This window comes from Chrysemys picta, chromosome 15 (assembly GCF_011386835.1).
Source record: "Chrysemys picta bellii isolate R12L10 chromosome 15, ASM1138683v2, whole genome shotgun sequence".
NCBI lineage: Eukaryota > Metazoa > Chordata > Testudines > Emydidae > Chrysemys > Chrysemys picta.
This window is the reverse complement of record NC_088805.1, coordinates 9,338,005-9,359,809: the sequence shown is the minus strand read 5'-3', so window position 1 is coordinate 9,359,809 and position 21,805 is coordinate 9,338,005. Positions and strand designations below refer to the sequence as shown.

Genomic DNA, 21,805 nt, shown 5'->3' with positions numbered 1-21,805 from the left:
GGGGGCGTGCTCTTTGGGGCACCCACATAAATGGGTTTATGGACTGGCCTCTTGCTTTGAAAGTTGGCCCTTAGCCTAGAGGCCCAGTGGAAAGTTGTATGGATTACTTCATAGTCTAACTGCTAGCCTGGGGCTCAGGAAATGTGGCTTTAACAGACTTCCCGTGTGACTTTGGGCAAGTCACTTTAGCCTCCCTGTGCCTCAGTTTCCCTTCTGTACAATGGAGACAAGAGCACTGGCCTGCCTCCCTGGGCTGTGGTGAGGAAAGCCAAATTAGAGGGTGAAGCGCTCAGACATGTCACCAATGGGGGCCATCACTGCTGGTATATTAATTTAGATGGCATAAAAGAGCCAAATGCGTTAAAGTAACCCAGCCACTGTCCAGCATTAACCAGTGTTAACTAAGGTCTGAGCTTTGGTATACACGAGCCCTCAGCCTGCTGAGTGCCATGGCAAACACACCATTGAAATTCCTTTTAACCTTTTAGTGAAGACCAAGACAAGAAGGAAAACCAGTTCCATCATTTGAAATGTAAAGTACTAAATAAGACTCTCATTGCACCGACAGTCCTTGTTCCCTTTCCCTTTAGTTGGAGAGAGTTTTGGAAGGAAAAACCCCTTGTCCGACCATCTCTTCGATGGCATCAAAGATGGGACGAACTGGCCTTTAGGGGAAAAGAGAAAGAAGTCAGTTGAGATGAGCTGGAGCTGCTGCTGCTGTTGAAGTCTGATCCCATTTTGTCCCGGCTGGTGGTTGGGATTTAGTCGGAGCTGAGAAGGGTGGGAAGGTATCATGTGACCTGGTTTGGTCAGGGCATCCCTCAGCATTAGGATGAAGAAGGTCCAAGATCCCAGGAGATGGCGGGGGTAGCGACGATGGTGAAACTCACTCCAGTAGCCTCTGTCTTCTTCTTCCATCATTTCCCTGCCAGAGTCTCTTTCTTTAAGGACCCCAAAATGGAGTAATGGGTGGAACAGCCCATCCCCTTAGGCCTATGTTGATTTCATTCATTAGTTTCTGGTTCTACATCTTCTGTTTTTATCAAGCATGATCTCAACACGGTCCACGGATTATATCAGTAGCCTTTTGGTTTAGACAAATCCATTGTGTCTCCCGTTTGTGCCTTTTCCCATCACCATTTATTGGAGGTTATTGTGACACTTTAAGAACTTTCACACACTTTTTACAGCTGCGCTCACAATTAGAGTAAATGTGTAGGCCCCGCCCAATTACTACAACAGAACCTCTGTTGTAGCACAAGGCCAGATCCTCAGCTGGTTTAAATTGGCATAATTCTACTGAAGTCCATGGAGCTGCATTGATTAGCACCAGCTGAGAATCTGGCCCCGGAATCATCATCTCATTCATCAACTTGCCAAACTGGGCAATACATTTTAAATTAACTGGAATGGAAAGATGTTAAAAGACTGGAAAGAAATTCCAGTTGAACACCCATAGGGGCAGTAGAGCTCTTGTCTCTCGACTTGTCCGTAAAACAGTTGGCCTACTGTTGGCATTATATTAATGATAAATGGTGCCTGTTGTATGTGTGGCCAAAAAATCCAGGAGGAGATTTTGAAACATGCCTAAGGGATTTGAGTTCCCAGTGCCCTAAAGGAATGGCAATTGAGTGTCTAAACCCCCTAGGTAGCTTTGAAAGTCTCAGCCCTAAGGTTTACTGGCTCCAACAACATTTGCATATCTGTCTGTCTTAAGGTTTTATACTGCTGCCCTTCACCATGGTATCTGGACTCCTTCCATGTTAAATCAATAGCATGAGCAAAGTTCCTTGTGCACGTCATGGTGTCTCTGGCTTCTCTCCTGCATTGGAATATAAACTCTGTTTGGGATGGGGTGATTTTTTAAAATTCATTTTGTGGATTTGTGAGGCTGTTTTCAGGGTTTTTGGTGAGAGAGGGTTTGGGTTGGTGTTGAGGTGTCATTTTGGTGATGGTAGATAGACCTTACCAAACAGGAAAGTATGGTACCCAGATTTGTGCACAGAAAGACCCATTTGCAAGGGGAGTGCAGCTTGGACAGGCATAGTGGATGTGTTTTAAAAACAAACCTTTTGTAGGACCAGCTTAAGCACCGAGTTTTGAAAACGTAGCGCTGGAGGAACAAGCTGGTAAGAGAAGATATTTCCAAAATTCTCACTCGTCAGTGCAGACTCCTGATTGATTTGTTCCTTTCCAAGTCTTGACTGAAAGCGGGTTTGAAGAATGAATTATGGTGAGGCTCCAGTACCCCAGCATGGCATCACATTTGTCTGTCACAGGCACTAGAGATTTTTCAGGTAGCAATTGAGTGTAATTCCTGTAGGATGCTAAAGATTGATGGTGCCATGTAGCGTTAACATGCCGTAGTTTCAGAACTGTGAAATGCAATACGGACTTAGCGAGGCTGGCGTGTGAAGAAATGATGTGATTTTTATTAGCTTGTGTTACCATGTGGGTAATAATAGTTTGCATTCACACAGCACCTGCCATCCAAGGATCTCAAAGCACTTGATAAACACCTCTACTACTGTAATGTGGCTTGGCGGTAACTGGGTCTGACTTTGGAAATGGGATCTGGTTCAGCTCATTATTAAGATGAGGAGCCACATGCAAATATGGATCTGAGCCCAGGTTTGGCTTTCACGGCTTCCAGTGTGTGAGAACATGGGTTCGGGCCCATGTCTTCCTGTGCTTGTGTTTTAGTCAGACACATACTAGTGTTTCCCTGAGTGGGATACCTGATTGCTGGCACTTTTTCCCTCTCCCCTGTTTACCATGAGAAAACGTATCCTGTTTCCTTTGCTGCTTTTCTTCATTTTTTCTCCTTCTCTTTCCCTTAGAGTCAAGAAAAAGAACAAGCCCCTGAACTTAAAGATTCACAACAGTGTGGGAAGCTGTGAGAACATCCCCTCCCAGCGCTCTCCCCTCCTGTCCGAGCGCTCCCTGCGTTCCTTCTTTGTGGGACACCCGCCTTGCATTCCTTCCACTCCTCCTGTCCACGTGGAAGCCACCTTCTCAGCGAGTAAGTCAGACCAGCTCAGAGGGGAGCCTCTGCTCGGGATCACGTGTCTCTTTCCTTGATGGCTCATGGAGTTGGGCACCTATCGCGCTCCACGGTTGCTCAGGTCAGCAGGGAGGCTCCAGGATTCTGTTCTGTAGCCAGTTGTAGCTCAATGGCTTAGAAAGCATTGGGTACATTTCGCTGGCCTGTGCATTTCTCTCATTGGTTTGGCAGAGGGAAACTTGTTACTGTAAATATTGACGGTGATCTATGAATAGTTAGAATGAAGTACACCTCTACCTCGTTATAATGCTGTGCCCGGGAGCCAAAAAAATCTTACCGCGTTATAGGTGAAACCGCGTTATATCGAACTTGCTTTGATCCACCAGAGTGCGCAGCCCTGCCCCCCCGGAGCGCTGCTTTACCACGTTATATCCGAATTCGTGTTCTATCGGGTTGTGTTATATCGAGGTAGCGGTGTATGGTGCGTGTGTGTAAATATATATATATGCGTACATGTGTATAAATATTGAGGTATTAAACAGAAGTGTGGGCATATAAAATATGATGACAGACACAAATCCAGCCCTTACTATAGCCCCAGCCATAGGTATGCATTTCAGTGCAGGTTTTGGAGAACGGTTGCGCTAGGCCCTGATTCAGGAAGACACTTCAGCACTTTGCAGTGGTTTTCAACCAGGGGTATACAAGGTCTTTCAGGGGACACATCAACTCATCTAGATAGTTTTACAACAGGCTACATAAAAAGCACTAGCAAAGCCAGTACAAACTAAAATTTCATACAGACAATGATTTGTTTATACTGCTCTATATACTATCCACTGAAATGTAAGTACAATATTTCTATTCCAATTGATCTATTTGATAATTATATGGTAAAATGAAAATGGAAGCACTTTTTCAGTAATACTGTGCTGTGACTTTTGTATTTTTATGTCTGATTTTATGAGCAAGTGAGGTGAAACTTGGGGGTATGCAAGACAAATCAGACTTCTGAAAGGGGGACAGTAGTCTGAAAAGGTGGAGAGCCCAAAGGCATTGAAGGATTAAAGAAACTTGTTTCATTTTGGATATGCAGGTCTCCCATGGGATTGCTGCCAATTCTGGCTCTCAGCTTTGAACATACAGGGCCAGTTTTTCAATGGGTCTCCTTTTCTGCACCATAAACCTTGTCAGCAAAGACTGGCTCTGTGTCTGTGACTTGTTTTGCATACAGATTTTTTCAGACCCTGTCGAGGAAGCCCCCCACAAACTTGGCCCCTGAGGTAAAAGGTTTGGAACAAACTGTATTGGGTCAGTGTCTTTTTCAAATTTCTTTATACACGGTCTGTTTTCTGCGCCCATTGATGCTAGTGGCAAAAAACCTCCATTGACTTCAGCGGGAGGACTGCCCTGTTTGCAGTGCCCATAAATATCTGGTATCAAAGCAGGACGTACTGTGTTCCACGCTGCAGGGCTACTTGTGTCCATTCTGCTGTGTTCAGCTGGCAGGGGGGCGGGTGAGTGGGTTGCAGGTGGATGGTTTGCCCTGGATCCAAGGGGAGAGGAAAACACTTTTAGATCCTGACCCTTATTTCCCAGCCCCAAGCCAGAGTTCTGGTTAATTTTGGAGCTTTTGAAGCTTTTACAGCCCAGCTGTGAATATAAAGGTAAACAGAACCCACCCATGAAATGCAGGGAAAGTCACATATGCCAAGTGCAATGGATGTGTCAATATGACACTTACTCACCGACGCTTTCTAGTTACTAATGTTCAGTTAAGCCACGTTCCTCTAACTCTTTGTGCTCATCTTCTACTGGCTCATCGCTTTCTCCCCTCTCTCGCTCTCTGTCCTTTCCTTTTTCTCCCTTTTACCTGTTCTTTTTATTTTGCGTTCATTTTCTCCTTTTTTCCTCCTCTCCAGAGGCTTTCTCATTCTTCCTCTTTGCTTTCTGTTTTCTTCCTACTCTTCATATTTCAATCTTCTTATTTTGCCTTTCTCTGCTCTCCCTTCTCGCTCAGTTTCTCAGGGCACTGGGCAGTGCTGTGAAATGTTGCTTGAACAAGCTGTGGCATCTCCCATGGCATTGCAATCCTTACAGATACTCCCTCGCCCCCAAACAGATCCTCCTCTGACAATATTTCCACCAGGGAGCACATGCCAAGGAGGGAAGGTGCCAAGAAACTGGCACCTAGATACTGTGGTATTTGGTGCCCTATAAATATCTAAGATAGAAGAAATGTGATCTGGAGCAGCTGGCCACAGGGTCTGTGCACATAAGCCTGTTGTCCTTTAGGCATGTTGTGGTCGGGGGTGGGTGGTACTGTACTGCTGTTGGGTAGAGGGGCAGAGCCACAAAGAACTAGGCCATGGGTCAATGGAAAGTATCCCTCATCGAAAAGGCAAGCTGGTCCGGTAAGTCAGCTGTAGCCATACTTCTCCAGAGAAACTACACTCCCCCTCCCCATAGGAAGCAATGCAATCATCTGTCTCCATAAAAAACTGCTTCTATCCATGCACCAAAAATAAATGGACGAAGGGGGAGCATCTGTGTGTGCTCTCTCCTTGCCCCATTGGCATGAGGCCTCTATGGGTGAGAGGCTGATGGAGCAACATGGCAATCAGGAGGGACAGAATTCAGCATGCAGGGGGTTAAATCTTCAGTGCTGCACCTGGCAGATGACACACACAGCATCTCCGGCTGCTTTTAATCAGAGCCGCAGCCTAATCCTCCAGGCAGGGCGCTGGGAATTTACCAGGCGTTTTCCTGGCCTGGTTAGATCCAGCAGATATCTGGGTACTGCAGTCTGTCGGGTGTTGGGAGTGCAGGGACCCCGTGTCCTGAAGTCACAAGGCAGCGCTGTTGCAGGCATGGCAACAGCGTGGGAGAAAGCTCAGGATCGTCAGTTTATTTCAGACACACAACCTCGGTTTTCCCCCCAGTTACAGAGAGAGCATCTTACCAGTTATTTAGCATCCGGGGCTTCCGCTTCATGTAAAAGGAACGGGTGCCAGGAGTTCCGTTTCACTCCTGACGAAGGGAAGGGAAAGTCACGGTTTGAAGCCCCCTTGGGAGGCAGGGGGGCTCTGTTGGCTTCAATTCCATAGGTAGCTGCAGGACAAGAGGCCTTGGGAGCCTGAAGCCGCCGCTCTAAGCGAAAAGCACGTGATTTCCAAATGGACTCCCAGACTCTCTGCGCTCCAGGACAGAGAAGGCAACAGGTTATGAGTATGTGGGGGTTACTTAAAGCCAAGGTGGATTAATTTAAATCAAGGCAATTTAAAGCGGTGATTTAAATCACCAAGTGGAAAGCCTCGATGTAAATCATTGATTTTAATCAACTTTTCCATTTGTACTTCACTGATTGTCTAGAGAAAGGTTCCTTCTCTTTGGTTGATAAAACCACTGAAACATGTTGATGTACAACTCAATAGAGCTTTTACACTAGATTTGGTACATGAGTTTGCTACCGAGGAGGGTACGCCATAACTGTATACGTTTATTTAAGCAATTATATAGCTTAGTATTTTCACATTTTGATTGATTGTACATTTTGTGTGTGTTAGAACATGGTGAATGATGTATTGCTTATTTACTAGGTAATTAGCTTTTTGCTCAGGATTTGTGTCAAGCTGCATTAGGACAGTAACTGGAATTTAATTAAACTCACAAAACCAGCATACTTATTTTGTATTTAAATGTTTTAAGAGATTGTAGTAAGTTTAGGCCTTAACATATTTTGTATTCGATTCAGATTTCATTTTAAACAGGTTTATTTTTAAAAAGAATAACATATGATCACTTAAATAACAAAATCAAAAAATAAAATGTAAATAAAAGAAACCAATTTTTATTTTTTGTAAATCATCAATTTTTATCCATCCTGCTTTAACCTTTCCTGCCCCCTCTTTATTCTCCCCCCTCCCAGCAAGCACAGCCATCCGATGGTAACGCTTTCAAACAATTCCCATAATTTCCCCTGGAACAGTCAGAACTCCAAGCGCTGGGCTCATCGGACCTGGAATGCAAATGCCAGAAAGGTCTTAGGTGCAAATGTCTCAGTAGCTTGAGGTTCGATTTCCTCTTGCACGGGGAAAATGCTCGATCTGTTTGCAAATCGAGTGTGAAAAACACTTAGGAACTCATCCTGTCTTGTCAAGCTTTGCATTGTCCTCCTCTGTTTGGCCGGCATTCTCAGCCTTGTCTGCCTGCTTGTCCACTTCTTGCACCTTGGTCCCTCCTTTCACAGGGCCTTCAGTGCATGGGGCCACCTCCCTCAGCTCGTTTGCAAGGAACCCACCCTGTCTGCCTTTTAGTCCCTCAGAGTCTCACTTTTGCCATGCTGCCAAACTGAGTTGTCTGTCCATTGCCTATTGTCCTGCCCTGTTGTCTGCTCCTGTCTCTCCTCAGATTTCAGAGGATCATCCTCAAGTGTTTGGAAAGCACCCAGCATGGCGTGGCTGTTACCTTAAACAAATAGCTAACGATACCGTTGTCAATCACAGCAGCTTTGCAAAGGATCAGCAACAGACTCCGCCCCCTTCCTGACCCGCTCAACTAGCACTGGTGGCCACTGGTGTTCTGTTCTTATCCCCATCTAGGCCCGACTCGCTCAGAGCTGAGTGGTTAAAGACGCTGGTGTCTTATCTATCATGGAGCTTCCACCGTTGCCAGCAGCGGGAGAGCGGCACCGGGGAGTATCGCAACAGTGGGGAGTGTTCAGAAAACGCTCAGTGTGGTTCCTGGGATGCAGCTCCCCTTCGCTCCTTGGGACACACGAAGACAACATCTGGGCGAAGAGCTCGAGGATCAGCTGTGCAGGCTGCCTTCAGAACCGGCGCTTCCTTTGAGGCCATTTATTTGCGTAGGCTGTATGTCAGCAGTGTCATGACGCAGTATGCCTGGCTTCTCGGCTTATGCCCCAGCACGGCACCTGGGAAGAGAGTTTTGTTCACTAGCTGGAGAGCAACCCTGCAGCCATGGCTCTCTTGGCCCTCCTGGGAAGCAAGGATCTTGTAATCCTCCCCCCAAAGCATCTGCCTTCTGAAATGGTTCGAGATTCAGCAATCCATTCCTGGCATCCTCCCATTTCTTAGGCTGCCGATGGGACCTAGCAGCAGCGCTGTGGGCTGGTGATATTATTTATAGAGATATGTCCAACTACCTGACTCTTAGTGGCACAGCTAAGAGATTTGCCTGGAGTGAGGATATTTTTATGTATTGCTATTTCCCCCAGCGTCAAACCAATGTATCTTGCTGCCCAGAATGATGGTGAGTAGTGGACCAGAAACCAAGCAATAAAGGCCATACTCAGCAAGGCATTGGTGTGTCTCATTGCATTAGGTTCCCTTATGCATCAGTGTTGGGTTGCACCATGTGGTGGGCTAACCTGATGCAATGCGGCATAACAGGAATGTGACACAATGGGATGTGATGGACTAGCAAATGCCTGACCATTTTCCGGAGCGGTGGGGTTTTCTCTTCCCTCTTCTGTCCTGGCTGGTCATCCCCTGACAGTCTGGGGTGTAATGTTTGCATGATCAGAGCATGGGAGCTGTGCCTAGTCTGGCAAATTATTCACAACGGGGTGGTGGCTTTCGCAGTCCACCCTTTACCAAAGCAGTAGTAACGTTAACACATTACATGTTTGCGGGAAGGGATAGCTCAGTGGTTTGAGCATTGGCTTACTTAAACCTAGGGTTTTGAGTTCAATCCTTTGAGGGGCCCACTTAGGGATCTGGGACAAAAACAGTACTTAGTCCTGCTAGTGAAGGAAGAGGGCTGGACTCGATGACCTTTCAAGGTCCCTTCCAGTTCTAGGAGATAGGATATCTCTGTTTATTTAACACATTTAGCGCCAACCCTGTTCTAGGGGCTTTACAGACAAGATCCCGACACCAAAGATCTCGCATCATGCAGACTCCTGGGAAATTGTCAGCTCCACAGTTTAATTTATACTCCCCCCACTCAATTGATCTTTTGGAAGAAGAACAATTGGAGGCAGTGTGGTCTAGTGGGTAGGGCACTAGACTGGGAGTCGGGAGACCTGGGCTCTCTTCTGAGCTCTGCTGCTGATCTGCTAAGTGACCTTGGGCATGTCACTTCGTCATTCCGTGCCTCTGTTTTTCTTTCCCACCCTTTGTCAGTTCACAGTCTAACTACACAGAAGACTTTGGCCAGGGTCTGTCTGTCTGTACAGGGCCTACTGGAGCCTCTAGTTGCCACAGAAATACAAATAACATTTGTGAGCATGCTAGGGACATTCCTGCCTTTCACCCCCTTACCCATGCCAGGAGAGGTTAGTTGCTTCCGCTCCCTCAGCTGTCTGCAAATGCAACTCACAGGAGCATGTTCTTCCAAACCTCGTCTGTTCAGCTTTTCACGCCCCTGATGGTTTTGACTGTTTGGGGGTAATGACAGGAGATGGGATGTGTCCTGCATTTCTATCTAGCTTTGCCCCCTGAATTGCCTAAAAGGGACATTTTTCTACAGAGCAGGCCGCCAAAGAGCAGTGACCCAGCAGAGAGGAGGTGACTGATCATACAAGGGGACTGCACGGCGCCAGCAAAGCCAACAGCTGTTCTCGTGGGGGAGAAACACATCCCTGCTCCACAGTGCGGAGCGATGCCTTGCCATTCAGTTGCTGCTGCTGAGCCTGGAGTTACAACTAGGGGGTGACTTCAAATAATCTCCACTTTCCAGAAAGCTCTTGGACACCCCCAGAAAACAGACGACACGTAGACAGCAGCCTGATGATCGGGGTGGATCCTGAGGAAGGCTGACAATGGCCTCATTTGCATGGCGACGAAGCACGCTGCTCACCACCTTTCCTGCGAAACGAGCCGTAGGGGGCGTTAAAAAGAGAGTGATTATCCGGTGCGGTTTAATGGCGCTCGACACTGAGGGTCATTACGTCGGGGAGAGGAGACGGGCTAGGACACATAGCGCAGAAGCATATTTGTTTGGGAAAAAGCATCCCTGCAGACCAGCTCTCCTGGCCCTGAAGGGTTTGTGTCTGTCAAAGGCAGCGGTTAGGGGTGGCATTGTCCTAAGGGAGGCACGTGTTACGTCCACCCCTTCAGGGCACTCTGTATTCCCCCTTGTTCTGCCCAACAGGCCTTACTTCAACCTACCTAGTGACATGGCCCCCATCTCTGAGCCAGCACCTCGCTGTCCTTAGCGAATCACTGACCCTGGGAATCGAACCTCAATCTCCAGAGTCCCCGTCCAGCCTTAACCCCGAGACCACGCTTCCTCCCGGCCTTCACACATCTAATCCCTTGTGGTAAAAGCAGGCTCCTGAGGTGTGTTTACCAGGCTCTTTGCTCCACTCTGAAAGGCATCATCGGGTCCGAAAGCCACTTTTCCTGGGCTCCGTCCTATTAACAAAAAGCGTAATTCCGAAATCTCCCTGCATGAACCCCCAACCTAGGCCTTCTCCCTAGGGCTCCTGCTCTCAACTGCTCTGCCCCACCCCCTCCCATCCTCTCTCACCCCCCACTACATACCCACCCTACCTCTGATCAAGCTGCCGTGTTAATGTAGCCACGACGGTGGGAGGGGCTTGTTGCCCCGAGTTACGTACCTGTCTGAGCTGTATGTGGGCTGGCTAGCCCCTCCTGCTGCTTGTGCTGCCGTGGCTACACTTTATTTTTAGTGTTCTGGCTCAATCAGAGCTACCGCAGGTATGTCTCCTCGAGCTGGGAATTGCATCCCCAGCTCCAAGGGCAGATGTACCCACCACAGTCAGGGGGAACCTAATGAGTCATGCCTGCCCCCACCCACTCAGCAGCTCCCTGCAGGGATCCAACACCACCAAATGGAACCCCGTCCCCCACCCCTCAGGGGTTACACCCTCCCTGTGAGGAGGGACAGGGAACAGTTTGTCCCCTACCTCTTCCACTGTCCTTCAAGGAGGCGCGTTGATACAGGTCAGCAGCGAGGGCCCTCACAAATAGCTTAGCTAGAAGTCAAGGGTATTTCTCTGGTTTTTAGAAGACTGGTTTGAAATGCTTGCTCTGTGTGTGCCCAGGAATTACTTGTTTCAGCAGCTTGTACAGGGGATTACTGCCAGAAAAAGGCATTGTCAGCATGTTAAGAAAAAACACTCGTTTTCTGGCTGCAGCATCGCCTGGGGTGCTTGCCTTTTGACACCCAGCTAATCGCACAGCTCCTGTGGGCAGCATGCGCCTGTCTGAGCTCTCTGCAGTCCTTATCAGATCCCCGGCTAATGTGGTTTTGGATGCTTTTATTTTTTAACTGCTGATGGGCCCTAATTAGAATGAGTCTTAACAGATGCACAACTCCACAGGGCAATGGAAAAGGAGGGCATTTAATCGCCTAACAACTGTCCTTTCACTGTGCAGCCTGATTCTTGGTGGGGGGGACCTCACTTATGGTGCCGGCAGAATTTCCATGAGCAAAGGTCGGCTTGTCTGTGCCCTTGCTCTAATTGTACTTGTCAGTGGCGAACGGCAATGGAGAGGGGAAAGCCGTCACAAATGGGGAGCGTGTGAATTCGAACCTGGCTGCAGATTAGCGTGGCGCTGCTCCATTCCGTGACTTCCAATCTCATTGGGTGACGGTGCCCAATGGGCGCCTTTTTACATCTTTGCCACATGTATTGCTGTTTAGGAGCTAGACGCTCCTTCTCCTTTAGGTTGTACATTTTCCTCCAGGCTGTTTCTCTCTTGAGCTTTGGTAGAATGGACCCTTTTTTCCCATTGGCTGCAGGGTCTCTGCAGTTTTCCTGCTAACCAAGTAGCATTAAGTCTCTCTTGCTTTTGCTGCAGGGATTTAACTACCTGGGATAAGCACCTTTTACATTGTCTTTTGTCCAGTGAGCTCAAAGAACTTTGCACCCATTAACTAATTAAGGCATCACAGGTTTCAGAGTAGCAGCCGTGTTAGTCTGTATCCGCAAAAAGAACAGGAGTACTTGTGGCACCTTAGAGACTAACAAATTTATTAGTATTAATTTATTTGTTAGTCTCTAAGGTGCCACAAGTACTCCTGTTCTTTTTAAGGCATCACAGACTCTCTGTTCTGGCTGGATCCAGTTACTATGCCCCAGGGGTCTCCGCACCTCTGCCCTACAGCACTGCCTCCTGTTTCCCATGAATGTGTATCGCGGACGGGTGTTTTTACTCAGGGGTGGCTACATTACTGTTATTGACCTGCGAATTTGCTGTGGCGGGTCCCTTTCTCAGGCCTTGCCTGCTTTCTAGGGTGGGTAGCTATATTAATAGCCCATGTCTGGCACATCCAGCATTCCTTAGCGTCACCTTCATCAGGGTGTCTTGGAGAGGGTTGGTGTCATTCATATTTTCCTGTGCTTCTGTGTCTCTTTAGCACTTGGGATTCTCCCCTCTGCAGCACCTCAATCTTGTAGACGCGTATCCAGCTGCTAGCGTCCTGTGGGGTGGATTAATGATCAGCTCTCCTTGATACGTCCTCCCCCAAGGCCGTGTGTGCTAAACAGCTCTCCTTTCCCCTCTGAAGGCAGCAGGACACACCATGTCATCTGGTTAGCCAGAGCGTTCCCCACTCAGACCCGGAGTTCAAAAACCTTCGTTGTGGGGTCTGGCCCCTGAACAGGGGACTGTTTTCTGGCTGCGGAGTCTGTATACACAGTGTTAGAGACGGTGGCCCTAGGTAGAACCCAACTCCCTTAGAATCTCACCAAACAAAAGTTATTTATTTTCCCAAATACGTCACTTGAAAATCTCAGTCGCTGCCAATTATTCTTTGTGTTTTAGTGCTTAGTAGACTGAAGCATTGTGGCCCCAGAGAGAACAGGCAGGACCGAGGTGCTACCATGGCCTGAGGCCCCTGCAATGTCAGGGAACGGATCGGGTGGGTTAGGCCCAGATAATCCTAGCAGGTGACCCCTGCTCCATGCTGCAGAAGAAGGTGAAAATGTCCCCGGGTCCCTGCCAATCTGACTGGGGAAAATTCCTTCCTGACCCTGAACCTGGTGATCAGCGTGATCTTGAGCATGGGAGCCAGGATCACCAGCTAAGCGCTTAGGAGCAGAGGATTCTCTGCACCATCTCAGAACATCGCTCCATCCTGCCTCGTGTCCTGCCTCCAGCTGTGGCCAAAACCTGATGCTTCAGAGGAAGGAGGAAAAACCAAACAAACCCACAATGCATCTCACCAATTGTGTACCTAAGGGGAAAACAGTCCTTCCTGACACTTGCAGGTGTCTGGCTGAATCCCTGAAGCATGAGACTGATCAGACATGTTATCTAACAATGGAGAGCTGCAAGTGAACTCATTGTTAGAGTAAGGCGGGGCGTCTCTCCCCGTGACCTGGAAGGAGAACAGACTCCGTGAACTTCCCCCTGGGGTCTCTTGGGCTTTGTGGATGGTCTCCAGTCTCGCTCTTGTGTTGTTGCACACATACACACACACGCTTTCTATCATATATGGGCTGTAGATGCTTGAGCACCCGCCTGCCACCTAATGAGGGACATCAAGGCAAATATTCTGCCACCTTCACTGTGACACCCCCTGAACTGCTCTTGAGCAATGAAGCTGCTGCGTTTCAACCTCTGTCTCCCCCAATACTCACTTGGGGCCTATTTGTCCAGGCAGCTCCCATCAATCTGAGTTCAGGTCTTCCCCTTTTGCACCCGGAGTCTGTTGGGATTTTCATGCAGACAACAAAGAGCTCCGGGACCAATGGCTTTAGTGACCAAAAAATAGTAACCTTTAGCCAAGATGCTTGGGCATCATAACCGGGATACAGATGGATTATGCTAATAAGTTTCCCTTAATGTGTCAGGCCAACCCTACCCTATTTGGCTTCAGTCCATTGCTCCTTTTCCTCCTCTCCCAGCTTGTGAAGATTTCTCTAGCTTCACAGTCTCACCTGGTCAAGCTACTTTGGCACTGGTCCCCCCCCCCCAACCCCCCACCCCTTGAGCTCTTTTCTTGGCTCTGTTGTGTAGATTTATCTCCCAGGGTCATTCCCCAGATCTCTCGCACGCTCTCTCAAGCTGCCCCACTCAACTTGTTTTCAGAGACTCCTTCGGTCTGTGGATCTCCAGATCCAAACACACCCACACGTTGCGGGTGGGTGGGTTGAAATCTGGATCTGAACTTTCTGACTCAGCCCCAGAACTAGTATTAGTGAGATTGCTCCGAGTGGGATCTGGGAGGCTTTGATGTCTCTTTGCCCTCTCTCGGCCTCCTGCTGAGCCCAGGGGAGCTGGGGAATGGGAAGCCACCTTCACAAGACTCGCTGCACATGCCCACTGGGAGGTGATGTGCTTTGCTGGCAGGCCCTGTCCCCTGTGCTATCGGCATCGCTGGCTCTGTTAAGGATGGACCAAGACCAATCCCAACACCCCCAATCTTTGGGGAAAGGGTTGAAATCCAGCCTGGGATCAGTGTTCTGTGCCCCAGGCCCATCTCCAATAGCGACCGGTCCCAGCGACTGGAGGAGCTGGGGAAGCAGGGTCTCTCGTGGGGTAACAATGCTGACCCACCACTATCCCTGCCCCAGCCTGGGACTGAGGGGCAGGGTCTGGGCCTCACAGAACATCCTGGGGAGATGCGGTCATGGGCATTGACACACCTCCTGGATGAGTCCTGCCCTCTCTGAACTGCTGAACATTGAGGTCTCTGCCTTTTGACTGGCCTCACACTCAACGCCTCCGTCTGCCCGCACCCAGCACCAATCCCCCTTGGTGCTTGTTCTGCCCTTTTTACCCTGGGCCCTTTGGTTTCTTTAGAGACGTTATCGTCATCCCCTGGCACAGGAGCCTCCTCATCCCCTCCTGTCAGCTCAGAATGAGTCGGGTGTATTGCTGGCTTGGCCGGTCCTCAGGCCAGGCTAGAACTGAAGGCTTTGGGCAGGTCCGAATGATGTACCGGAGGCAGCCCTTTGCCTGTGGTGTGAGACTCCCACTGGCAAACACACTGCTCTGGCCCGGGGATGCAGCCAAATCCCCAGCAGCCTGCAGCCCTGGTACTAGGATCCTTCTGGGCTGTAGTTGTTTAAGGAAAGGTGTATTTATACCAGAGGAGAGAGTGTCAGAGCTGCATTAAATCGGCACTCATAACTCCCCCTCTGCTTCGCTCTTGGAGGACTGTCCAGGCCTCTCAGTTGAGCAGAATCAAGCGCTCTGCGTCAGGCTTTCCTTTGGCTGTTGCGCCAGCTACATATTCTTGTGGGTCAGGACTCTTGGGATCTGTCGCCGGCTCTGCCACTGACTCATTGTGTGATTCGTGGCAAATCACTTGCCTCGTTTGTGGTGCTGTCTCCCTATCCGTACAATGGCTAAAAATACTCTCCTTGCGTCCAGGGTTATTTCATCAAGAAGTCGTTTCTGTGTGAGATGCAGGTGCTGAGAAGCCTATTGTGCTCCTTGTGTATTAGACATGTCTTGTTTACCGGTACTTTGATTGCTGTGAAATTCCCTGACGCCTCTTCCCTCACCTCCTGAGGAGCAGACATTTTGGCATGTGTCTAAGTACACTGCGAACCAGGGCTGCGTCCGCACTACGAGGTAGGGGCGTGATTCCCACCCGCGTGGGCACATACTTGCTCACATGAGTATAAATAGGAACGGAGCCGCGGTAGCATAGGTAGCAGCAGTGGAGGCACAGGGGAGCTGTCCCGAGGACAAACCCGCCCAGAGCCCACGGGTGCATCCTTGGGGCGGCTAGTCCGTGTTGGTGCCCATGCTACCGCGGCTACGCTGCTATTTTTAGCGCACTAGCTGGATCAGAGCTAGCCGGAGTGTGTCTGCACGAGCTGGGAACTGCAGCCCCAGCTCCAAGTGTAGGTGTCGGCAAGACGGACTAAGGGTACATCTGCAATGGAATAAAAGAGTCACAGCTCAGTCGTGGCCGGCCGGGTCAGCTGACTGAGACACGCAGGGTTCAGGCTGTGGGCCTAAAAATTGCAGTGTAGACGTTCAGGCTCGGGCCCTGGGACTCTCCAACCTCGTGGGGTCCCAGAGCTCGGGCTCCACCCAAGGCCTGAACGTCTACACAGCAATTTTACAGCCCAGCAAGCCGAGGTCGGGGCAGCAGTGGGTGTTTAATTGCTGTGTAGATGTACCGGAAAGGCCCCAGGGTTCGTGGCCAGTTCTGGTTTCAGTTCTAGTTGTACATGTGTGCGCACACAGCGCACCGGATCCTGCTCTCCGTCACTCCCCTCGTGCGACCACACTGGTGATGAGGCGGTCCGGTTCTGCGCTCACCTCGGTGGGGGTAAAGCTGGAGTAACTCCACTGACGCGAATGAGGCGCAGTAATGTGACGCCCGCGGTAAGCGTGGAGCCACAGTCTGGTCCAGTTGATTCAGGGGTTGCCCGTGAGGTGGCAACTGACAGTAGAGTCTGAGCGTCTCTCTTCCCTGGCAGGCATCTCCTGCCAAGGCAAGCGCCTCTTTGGAAAAGCCGAACGCTACAACATCATTAACGACGGTCCGCTGTCTGTCTGCTCCATGCATCAGCACTACAAAGCCACGCTGGCAAACATCAGGTCCTGAATCTGGAGGATTTCCTATTCTGGCAACGTTGTGCAGAGAAGAAAGAATACAGCTTTGGCTGATTAAGTCTAATTGACCCTGAGAGGCTGAGAATTGGGTGGGGGGGGGGGGGGGGATCATAATGTAAGTATTTAAACCAGTAAAGTGACTGAACATGACATGCCTGCTATATAAATAGGACTGTCACGCTGTAACAATGAGATGCCATTATTATAAAGTGACTTCTGTTTTCCTCTCGAAGAGAGAGTCTCAAAATAGCTTTGCCTTGTGCACCTCAGATGCTTTTGATGAGCAAATTCGTAAAGGTTGAGATTAAATTTCAATGCTGTCGAGCCGTAAACTCCAATAAAGTATAATACAATAAATGCTGCCTCTACCGTGGTATAAAGCAAAGCAAACCTGCACAGAGCCTGGTATCTGTCTAGAAATTGATGCCGATGTTAACGTTTTCAGTGTTTTGCATTTGAAAACCCAGGTGGTAGGTCAAAGCCTTTAAGCTTTAATTCTGCGTCAAAAATGATGCCATAGAGTGAGATGCTGCCGCTGCTCTCTGTCTGTCTCGACATTACTATGGCTCAGAGTGTCTGAGTGCCTTACAGACGTTCAAAGTAGGTCTCATCTGAAGGTGTAATGTCCAGCTCAGGCTTTGATGAGCTAGCAGTGTTGCTGAGGCAGTGTGGGCTAGCCGGCTGAGTACCTATCCGGAGCCTCGGACGGGATCACACTCAGGTGGTTAGTCCATGCTGCCGCCCACGCTGCTGCAGCTACCCGTCTCTTTTTAGTGCGCTAGCTCAGTCAAAGCTAGCGCATGTACATCTACCCGTGCTGGAAATGACCCGTCCAGCTACAGTGTAGATGTACCCCTCGGCGTAGTCACCTGTGCACCTGGAGCGGGCAGTCTGCATTCCTCACCCACAGCTGAGAATCTGAGTCAAAGCAGGATTAAAAAGCAGTCCAAGAGGCATCTCACTAAGGGAGTTCACGCCCTCCAGATACCGTGGATGTTTACTTTGCCATCCTCCCCTTAACCGCCGCTTAGCCAAGTTAGACTGTGTACGTGTCTAGTTCCCTTAAATCTTTCTTCAGAAACTGAGCTCTCCAACCCCCAGTGGGTCCTGCTGCTGTTCTCGGCATCTCCTCTGGTTTGTCCATATCTCGCCGTAGGATATTAGCTTTTCTCTACCATCAATCTGGCAATTTATTTTAAGGGCCTGCCTGAAGAGGTAATTAGGAACATCTTTCCCTCTGGATGATTAGCTCTTTGACCTTCTCTGAACACCATCCTTGAGGAGACAAGATATCTGTGATGGGCTTAGCTGGCATAATTTCTGCTCATTACCGAACTGGAATTCAGTAGGTTAAGTGTTGGGTATGTGTGAAACAATAAAACAAAGGCACTTCTTGTAGCTAAATGCCTTTCCCGCTGACTTTTAGGTCAATATTCTTATTTCCATTCTCTTGTGTATTCACAAAGTTTTGCAACGTTTTTCTTTTGCATCAGTCATCTGTGTGATTTGCTGGCGGGAGTTGCCTCGGCCTACCACCAGTATAAATCTGCTTGGCGAACGCAGATGTGAGAATAAGCTAAAAAATGTTGTTTTCAAAGTACGAACCTCCCGCCCTGGGTCTATGGGTGTAATTTCTGGATCACTTTGCAAATTGCTTGTCTTTTATTGATGGATTCCCAAGCCGAGAGGACAGATGAGCGGGGATCTAGTTCCTGGGTTCCCAGTCTATAAAATGGGGATAATTATCTACAATACAGGGAGGGGAGGGTGCTGGGAAGATGAATTCACTATTTGTAAAGTGTAGCACTGTCCTGACGGCTCTAGAGCAGTGCAAAAAGTGAAGCTGTTCAGGTGCATACTTAATTTACCTGATTCCATACTCAATTGGGTAGCCAGAAATAATTAGAGCACTTGAGTGATGTTGTCATTGATCCACCTTGGCTGGTAGGTGAGCTGCTGGGTTCTGCACCAGTTGGAGTTTCCTTAGTCTGCGGTTTCATTTGCAAGCCCGGAGGACAAGCCCGGCCACCAATGCATGAATCACCATGGCTAAGTCTGTCCTGGCCAGACAGAGGAGGCTTGGTTTAGCCATTTGGGTGTATAGTAGTGAAGAGAAGTCCTCGAGGAGCCCGAGTCTGTGAACCACTATGACAGGTGCCCTCGTACGTGAGGGTGAGGCATTGGCCAGTTCTTTTGTTTCCCTCTGCCCATGAGCATCACTTCAGTCTGGCTTTAGTTCAGCTTCAGCCAGCTGCTCTTAAGCCAGAGGTTGACCTTGCAGTGGGGATAAGTGGGGAATGGTGTTTGCCTTTGCAATGGGTGTCTTGTACCTGTTGCTGGCATTTCAAGCCACCCTCCTTTGCACCGTCTCCATCCTCTGCACCCTGGAGCCTGATGTCAATGTGGAATAGGGTTTGAAGGGTGGAGGCGTGGAGTCTCAGGAGAAAAGGGAGCTTTGTGGATCCCTGTAGCGGGGAGCATTATAGAGGTGCATTGCCTGTCACCCCCGGGTGCTGGGGGGTGATCAATGCGCAGAATCGTCTCTCTTTGTTGCTGTCCGGTCTGAGACGAGCAGGTTAGCGTTTACTGGCTGAAAGTGTCAAATGCTGCAGAGAGCCAGGAGAACGCAACTGGCTCTTTGCCCTTGGCTCACCATACGTGTCAGTTACTCTAACGTTTCACTCCACCTTCACTGTCATCCATTGGTTCAAATAAGGGGCTGGGAACCAGGACTCCTGGATTCTATTCTGAGCTCTGTCAGCGGGCTTGCTGTGTGACCTTGAGCAAATGCCTCATCCTCTCTCTGCCTCAAGGTCTCCTAGCTGTAAACGGCAGGTGAGCGCCTTCCCCACTGCCAGGGGGTCGGAGGTGTAATTCATGGGACCGAGATAAAGGTGTTGCCAAAGTGCAGAGTCCTGTCGTTTCCCAGCTTCGAGATGATTCATTCCAGGGCTCGTTTCCAAGTGTGAAGAGTTTACTTCCATCAATGTTATCCGTCCCATTCATAATTTTAAAATAGACTCACATTGTTTATTGTAGTAGTCAGAGGAGGGTTTGTTTATCTGGCTGTCACCATGATGGATAACAAATTCATACAAATTCCCTGGGCATCCAGAGAGGTGCCAGGGAATGAATAAGGGGAATCTTATGCCAGAATGCAATCACAATAGATACACAAGTGATTTCAGGGGCAGCTGCTGCTGTTACTGGAAGAGGACTATATATAAAGCCAAACCTCTGGATAAAAACACCAAACAGATAACCCGCAAGGGTCTAAGGGGGACCTGGATTCCATACACCTTGGCATGGGTGGGGGGTATAATAGGTCAGGGGAGACTAAGCCTCCCCCAACAGCCAGGCCATAGCCCTGCCCACGCTCCACCCTGAGGCCTCGCTCCCGCATCCCGCTATTCCCCTGTGATCCCACCCACGTTGCTCCTCTTCCTGCCTTCGCTCCGCCTCTCCCCCGAAGCCAGCTGGACCTCAGGGTGGCTTTGGGCGTGGACCGGCCAGTGGCCTTGGGCCAGCCAGTGGCCCGGGACTCAGGGCGGCTGGGGTGGGCGAGCCAGTGCTCGGGCCTGGGTTTGGGCTGGCCGGCAGGCCAGGTCTCAGGGCGGGTGGCCCGGGACTCGGGGTGGCTGGGGCAGGTGAGTCGGGGCTCCCCTGGCTTGGGGGTGGGGTGGGACGGGGTAGGAGCGGGGCCACAGATGGAAGGGGCAGGGCAGGGGGCTAGCCTCCCCGAACGGGGGGTTCACGCGCCTCCCATGCACCTTGGCTCAGGAAGGGTTTGCTCATCGTACCCTTCTAGTACCTCAGGAGCATCCCTGCACCCAGCGTCCCACTAGCAGCAAGTGATGTGGCAGGAAACAGAACTGCATGAAACCTGCTGCATGCTGAGGCTCCTCGTGTTTGTGCAGTAGCAGTTGTGGTCCTGGCTGGCACTGCTGAGAGAGACCCTTCAGGGCGCTCCCCTGGAGACAGTGGCCTTACATTGCAGCTGGATCCGGAGGAGGATTCTCGTTAGTAGAACTGCAAGGGGCCAGCCCTAGGAATAGTGGCAGCAGCAGCTTCCCAATGGGACGGAGGAGCTTTGGCAGCGTGGTGGCTGTCTGGCCAGCGAAGGCGCATGTCCCCAGGGAAGGCGGAGTCAGGGGCCGTTCCTTTCCACCTCGCCCTGCTCATTGAACACACTGGCCATGACTCAGCCCTGCCTCGGACTATTATTCCCCCCGATCTGAAGCTGGAAGTTGATGGAATGACGCCAGCCGGGAATTTGGGTCTCTGTCCCCTCTGTGCCTTGCACAGCACTGGGGACGGTATTAGCACTGAAAGAGCGGGTCTGCTGTGAGTGGCCACTCTGTAAAACTAGCACCTTCAGCTCCCCGTGGGGGTCGGAGTCTGGCCAGCTGCCTTTAGCAACGAAACCTCACGTTTTACTGTGTTTTACTCCAGCTAGCCCGGCAGAGCTGACCCAGCTAGGGAAGGAGGATTCTAATCCTTGAGCATTCGCGGCGGGATTGGTTGGTAAGCTGCCCCCAGCACCACCCACCCGAGGCAGTGGGGGTCACGCAGGGGCTAACTGGAAGGCAGCGGGGCTGGACAGGTGTTGCTGAGGCCCTGGTTTACCCTGAAGCAGCCTTGTTGCCTGCGATGTGTGAGAAAGGAGGAGCCCAGCTTGTTTCTCCAAGACCAGGGTGAGTTTGCAGGACTGGCAACTGGAAAGCTATGTTCCTACTGGGAAACAAAGGTGGTTTGCTGTGGAGAACCTGAGAGACGATAAACGGGGACGCTTCCAATGTCACTTTTGCAGAGCCACTCTTCGGAGCGAGCTGTACATCAACAAAGACTAGCAGTGTGAGGGGGAGTTCTGCACACCAGCTGCAAGCTCCTCCCAGTGGCCTCCCTGGCATGTACACAGCTGGCCTAGCTGGCCTTGTGCCATATCTCCGGAAGGAGCACGCAGGACAGGTGGCGTGCCTGGAGATATGCTAGGGACAGGTGTTCCTAAGCCTGGTTATTCTGCAATAGCACGGTGACCCCCAGAGAAAAGGTATAACTGGGGCACAAGCTGGGGCAGCCTCGGGGCTGCTCCACCCGTCACGGTGGGCTGAACCCAGGATGAGTGAGGCACGAGCCACCTGGACCAGTGCAGGGATGACTCGGGGCCCTGCTGTACATTGAGTTTAACAGCCACACAGTGGCACCGTGGAGCGGCCTGCTGTGGGCATGGTCTCCGGAGCAGGAAGCGAGGATGCCGTGTTGTACAATGAATGCATCACAGCCGAGG

The 21,805-nt window shown here is 50.2% G+C and overlaps 2 protein-coding genes across 5 annotated transcripts in view; one reads left to right on the top strand and one right to left on the bottom strand.

The window, feature by feature from the left end:
• Positions 1-21,805, top strand: part of KSR2 (kinase suppressor of ras 2) — a 301,542-nt gene that overhangs the window by 127,697 nt on the left and 152,040 nt on the right. For all 4 annotated transcript variants that reach the window (XR_010592848.1, XM_008171511.3, XM_008171509.3 and 1 more), the window contains exon 5: positions 2,841-3,022. Coding sequence is in view for 3 of the 4 variants with exons in the window: in XM_008171511.3 (XP_008169733.2) it covers positions 2,841-3,022 (182 nt within the window). In the remaining variant the exon portion in view is untranslated. The remainder of the gene's footprint in view (positions 1-2,840; positions 3,023-21,805) is intronic.
• The window catches only part of RFC5 (replication factor C subunit 5), a 260,531-nt gene that overhangs the window by 155,712 nt on the left and 83,014 nt on the right, over positions 1-21,805 (bottom strand). The gene's annotated exons all lie outside the window — the stretch shown is intronic.